The following is a 5,678-nucleotide window of genomic DNA, read 5'->3' on the forward strand; positions in this document are numbered from 1 at the left end:
GTTTTTTACAAAATACGTGATTAAAATTTTTTGCCGACCAAAAAAGTTGAAATTTTTTTCTGGAGCTCTTTGCTACATAGGGAACACACCCACAAAGTTTCGTCGAAATCGGAGACATCGATTTCGGGACCTCGGGTGACTTGGGAAAGAATTACCCAATAGCCGAACGCTTGAGATAAGCCACCAGTTCCTTGCAGTCAGCAATCAAAATAAGAAGGGGTCATAGCGACAAACCAGTCCTTCCCGCTTCTTTCAGGGCTTCGATCATGAGCGTGTCGCTTCTCTTGGCAGCAAGGTGCTTGGACAACGCAGGAGCTTCCGCGCATCTAGCCTGCCATAGCACGCATTTTGGGCCCCAAGATCCAGTGCCTCTTAGATGAGGTTGAGGAGCCCTTCGTCACCCATGATCTCCAGTGATCCTCAATCCCAAGGCGCAGAAAGACACGCATGCAGTCTAGAATAGGGATGCAAAATTCCACGATAAGTATTTTTTTGAATTATTTACGTGACATTTTTCATATTTTTCAGAAATATGGAAATTTTAAAAATATATTTCAGTGTTTAAACTGTTTAAATAATGATAGTCCGCTTTTTAAAGAAGGTATTCTCTTGTGAAAGTTTTACGCTGGGTCACCCGAGTCACCCTTACTTTATCAAACAATCTACTCTCTATCGCTTTAGAAGCAGGGGAGTGTGGCTTGGTTTCTGTTAATAAGGGTGTTCACGCTTTTAGAGGAGAGAAGGGGGTTTTATTTGACCACTCATACTGGCATGACATCTTTCATATTCGACCCGGAGCACAAAAGGTTGGAAATATTTACTTAACCACGACTTTCAAGATATGCAAGATTAGCCAAACAACGAAGGGGTGATTCTCCATGAAAAGCGTTAATAGTGGCTGGGGAAAGGTGCATGACGCATGTAATTCCTCCTTTAAGACGAATATAAGGGAATGTTCGTCATTCGTCCTTGAAACATCAAAATTAGGCAAAAATCCATTTTCACAAATTTTCCATGAAAAATTTAGCTTAGGAACATTTCAGGAAAACTATAAAATTTTTGGGCTGAGCGATAGCGAAGCCTGTACTCCAGTGGGTTGAAAAGTTTGTCTGTCTGTCTGTCTGTCTGTCGGTCTGTCTGTGGTCTGTCTGTCCGCACTACTCATCCTGAACGGCTCGGCCGATCTCGGTGAGATTTTGCACACTTCTTAGGTATGTCCTTGGCTCGGCACACGCGAAATTTCGCTATCCTAGCTCAACTGGTTCAGTTTTTATAGGCGAAAAACACCTAAAAAACGGCGAAAAATAGAGATTTCTGCAGATAGACCACTTCTGTCTTGGAGAAAGGGGGGTGTGGGGGGCGGAGCCCCCCAGCCTCGACAAGTTAAAGGTGACAAGGGTCAAGATCGTGTTATCTGTAGATAAAACAACTCTATTTACAAGGTAGGTTACGCCAGACCGTATCTTGTCGTAACAGGCTTCGCGATGCTGCGCCAGTTTCGACAATCCACGCCTGGCGTTTGCACCTACCTTGGCCTGCGGCGCTAGCCTGCCTTCGGCAGCCATGGCTCGCCCATCGTCGGTAACTTCTAAATTCCGCCCCCCAGACCCCCCTTCATTCCAGATAGAGTTGCTTCATCTAGTAAAGATCTTACGCTAACTTTCAATTAGGGGCTGGTGGGCCCCCAGGACACCCTTCTTAGACGAATTTCTGCAAAAACTCGATTTTACCCATTTATTGGTATTGGTTTAAAATTAGTGACTCAACTGTTACAAGGATTATCAGAACATGGGTAAGCGCTCTCCACACTGTGCTCTTCAAGTCTGCAATGAAAGACATCCCTTCTAGACATAAAAATAAAAAATCTTTGCCTGAATGCTTTGGGCCTTACCCAAATTGTAGAATTGTAATTGATTGTACAGAATTGAGAGTGCAGGTTCCTGATGGTATGAAGAACAAAAACTTGGTTCACAGTGGTTATAAAGGATACAGCACTGCAAAAGGAGCTGTTGCTGTGGCACCTAACGGTACCATAACTTTTTATCTGATTTGTACCCTGGAAGCAATTCTGATAAAACTATAATGCATGAGTGTGGAGTATTGGACAAATTGCAACCTGGTGATCTTGTTTTAGCTGACAAAGGGTTCCTTGTTCATGATATGTTGCCGCCTGGTGTTACTTTAAATATTCCGCCCTTCAAAAATACAGCCCAGTTCACTCCTGCCCAAGTGAGAAATACAACCAGTATTGCAAGGGCTAGGATACATGTGGAGCGGGCAAATGCAAGAATCAAACTGTATGATATATTAGATTGTATCCCGCTAATATGTTTAGCTATGCCTCACAATTGTTCCAAACGTGTTGTGCTTTGACAAATCTGATGCCTCCTCTTATTGCAGAGGTGGAGGATGAGATGAGACTGTGGCAGTAGTGTCTGTTTGCTAAATTGTAATGATTACTCTGTACTTGTTCTGGGGAATAATTATCTTTGTATTAGAAATTTATTTCTGTATTCAATTAAAACGTTTATTAATTATTTTTCTTGTCTATTGTATGAACTGCCATACATTTAACATTCATATGTAACATTAGTAACTTCACCTTATATTAGTGACTCAATTTCAAAATAACAGCAGTGAACAATAACTACCATTACACTAAATCACAAGTAGGACGGTCTAATTGTAAAAATGACCTTAAATTAGTGACTCTTATACAAAATAACAGCAGTGAACATTAACTACCATTACACTACATCACAAGTAGGACGGTTCAATTATAAATAGGAACAACCACATAAAGTCAGTCTTCATAACAGAACAAACTAAACTTGTAGAAAATAAAATAAAGCTTCAAGGCATTTCTTAATTGTGAGTAAGAAAACTTGAAAACAGCCACAAAAATAAAATAAAAATATTAATCATTTAAAAACAAACACAGCACTTTGTATTCTTTGGCACAAAGTCACTCTTCTCGATGCTTCATTAAACGGGGAAAGAAATCCTTCTCATACTTCTTCAGCAACCTAGGCACATTATTATCATACCACTCATCACTTCTCTCTACCTCAACAATTGCTATATCTTCTGGGATCCACACAACAAAGTAACAAATATCACGAAAGGAACACCACAACTCACCCTGTATCTGGTGATAATAATTGTGATCGTCCCACAAAACAAATTTGTCCAAATCTTCATCATAATAAATAGCATACCTCTTAGAAACTGCAGTATCAAAAAAATCTTTTTCATTCTTTATACACTCTTTGAGGCTTCTGGCATTTCTAAACTGAAACGGGCACTTTATTTCCACTACAGCGTTTGTACCAACAAGCCCATCAGGGCTACAGGCCCACAGTCCACTTTCATGAATCCAAAGCCCAGTCTCCACCACAGTCAAACCAGTTGTTTCAGAAAATTTCTTCTTTGCATCACATTCATGATCTGAACCCCACTGGGCAGCATTTAAACCAGGCTCTTTGTATTTTCCTCCTTTCACATTTTTCACAACTGTAGACTTTACCTTCACTCTTTCAAAGAGACTCTTCAATAAAGACTCACACAATTTCCTGTTCTTGACTGCGGCATGTATGACGTCTCCAATCTTACTCCCATTGAATCGGTACATTCTTCCTTCAGTCCAAAGAGGATTCGTCATTTGGCCCACAGTAGCTGATGCAATCTGGCAGATTGCAGAAGGGGACATCTTGGCAGCAGAAAGAAGGTACTTGAATTTATCACGAGCCTCATTAAACTCAACAGACCTCAAAATAGACATTATGCATGGAATTGTAACACACTCAGGCGAATCTTCATCCGTGCCATTCTCAGGTTCTGGTTCAGGCTGCAAAATCCAGGCAATGCCAGCACCACCCCTGCCACACTGCCATATAGTACGACTCATTTCTTGCAATTCTTCTTCTGTACATTCTGGAACAGCACTATAAGGTTTCTTGGGAGGGTACAATTGATCAAAAGACAAGCCATCATTTCGCTCTTCAGTTCTTTTCGCTTTCCAAGAACATTCAACGTCAGTTACACTTATATTGTAATGACCACATATTAGAAGGGCAGCTATGTGGTGGCAGGCAATGCCCCTGACACAATTGCAGTTTGTTTCCTTAATGCTGTAGTCTTCATTTAAGACCACCTGAAAAGATTTCGAACAAAAACACAAATGAAATTTCAATGGACACAACAACTAACACACTCTAAAAAAACAAAATACCTACAGAGGTTGTGTAATTTTGACCCTTCATGGAGGCTCTGACAGTTCCTTTTATTACAAGGTGGGATGAATCCCACACAAAACTCTTCACATGGTTTGATTCATAGGCTTTCTGTCCTCTTCGAAATTGCTTGTGCAGGTCGGCCTTTTTCCGCTTCTTGGAAACGACTTGTTCGGTAGAGGAATCAAATGCGACTTCAAATTCTTCTTCATCATTGATTTCTTTTTGACAGTCGTCGAATCTCATGAAATAATCATTTATATGATACAACTTTAATACGCTTTTCCTTGCCATAACCTGACCTGAAACATGGCACAAAGTTTCCATTAGTACATTTCTTCGTAAAATGTAATGTCACTTGCACTTAAACGGACAAAAATACACCCAATTATCTCTAAATCCCTCTGGAACTTACTTGTAAAGCCTTATTTCACAGTAAAACTATTAAATCTTCGGGCAAAAGCCCCCGGGCTCGTCCCGGCACCAGCGTCGCGCGAGCGTCTGCAGCGGAATCAACATGGCGGCGGTTTGTTTGGCTCGGGTTGCTAGGCAACGGTGGAGGTGCGAGTGGAGGGGGTGGGAACGTGAAAAAGGTCTATTTACTTGACAAGAACAGGCTACTGGCCGTGGCAAGATCACCGTAGAAACAGCCTGTACCATGTATACGAACAGACACATTTTCGCCTGGGATACTCCGATTTGACTTCAACTTATATCAATCGATTCGTCTTAAAAAGGCGAAAAAAAAGTCTAATGGCGCTCATTAAGTCAGACTTAAAATGGCGATACTATGGGCCAAAAACTGCGAAAAAAACGGAAAAAACGCAATTTTTATTCGGTTTTCCATTGGCCAAACCCAAAACCAATAAGGATGATAGACCACCACAGGACCTTCCTAAAAAAAAATTATCATCAAAAAATTCGGATGCATTTTTTGGGTATTCGCGAAAAACGAATTTTTTGGTCCATATCTCCTGGAACAAGTGACTTTTAAAGTGGCTCTCGGGGACTTTTTTTTTCAGTACCATGAAAAGAAAAAAAATCCACCGGGCAGGTCGCCCTCAGGCAACAAACAAATTTTTAGTGCAGGTTTCAGTGTTTTTTACAAAATACGTGATTAAAATTTTTTTTGCCGACCAAAAAAGTTGAAATTTTTTTCTGGAGCTCTTTGCTACATAGGGAACACACCCACAAAGTTTCGTCGAAATCGGAGACATCGATTTCGGGACCTCGGGTGACTTGGGAAAGAATTACCCAATAGCCGAACGCTTGAGATAAGCCACCAGTTCCTTGCAGTCAGCAATCAAAATAAGAAGGGGCATAGCGACAAATCCAGTCCTTCCCGCTTCTTTCAGGGCTTCGATCATGAGCGTGTCGCTCTCCTTGGCAGCAAGGTGCTTGGACAACGCAGGAGCTTCCGCGCATCTAGCCTGCCATAGCACGCAT

The 5,678-nt window shown here is 41.3% G+C and overlaps 1 protein-coding gene across 1 annotated transcript; it reads right to left on the reverse strand.

Moving 5' to 3' along the window:
* Positions 1 to 2,965: 2,965 nt before the first annotated feature.
* Positions 2,966 to 4,559, reverse strand: LOC117647892. Its single transcript, XM_034389865.1, has 2 exons — positions 4,236 to 4,559; positions 2,966 to 4,153 (listed from the first exon to the last, which is right to left on the reverse strand). The coding sequence occupies exons 1-2, from the start codon at positions 4,557 to 4,559 to the stop codon at positions 2,966 to 2,968; spliced, it is 1,512 nt and encodes a 503-aa protein (XP_034245756.1).
* Between the last annotated feature and the right edge of the window lie 1,119 nt (positions 4,560 to 5,678).

The sequence above is a fragment of the Thrips palmi genome, unplaced genomic scaffold (assembly GCF_012932325.1).
Source record: "Thrips palmi isolate BJ-2018 unplaced genomic scaffold, TpBJ-2018v1 HiC_scaffold_3, whole genome shotgun sequence".
NCBI lineage: Eukaryota > Metazoa > Arthropoda > Insecta > Thysanoptera > Thripidae > Thrips > Thrips palmi.

Excerpts from the sequence above, each read along its gene's own strand:
- LOC117647892 (XM_034389865.1), bottom strand. The coding sequence starts at position 4,559 with ATGGAAACTTTGTGCCATGTTTCAGGTCAGGTTATGGCAAGGAAAAGC. Across the intron at positions 4,154-4,235 it reads GTCAAAATTACACAACCTCT|GTGGTCTTAAATGAAGACTA; the intron begins GTAGGTATTTTG and ends AAATCTTTTCAG.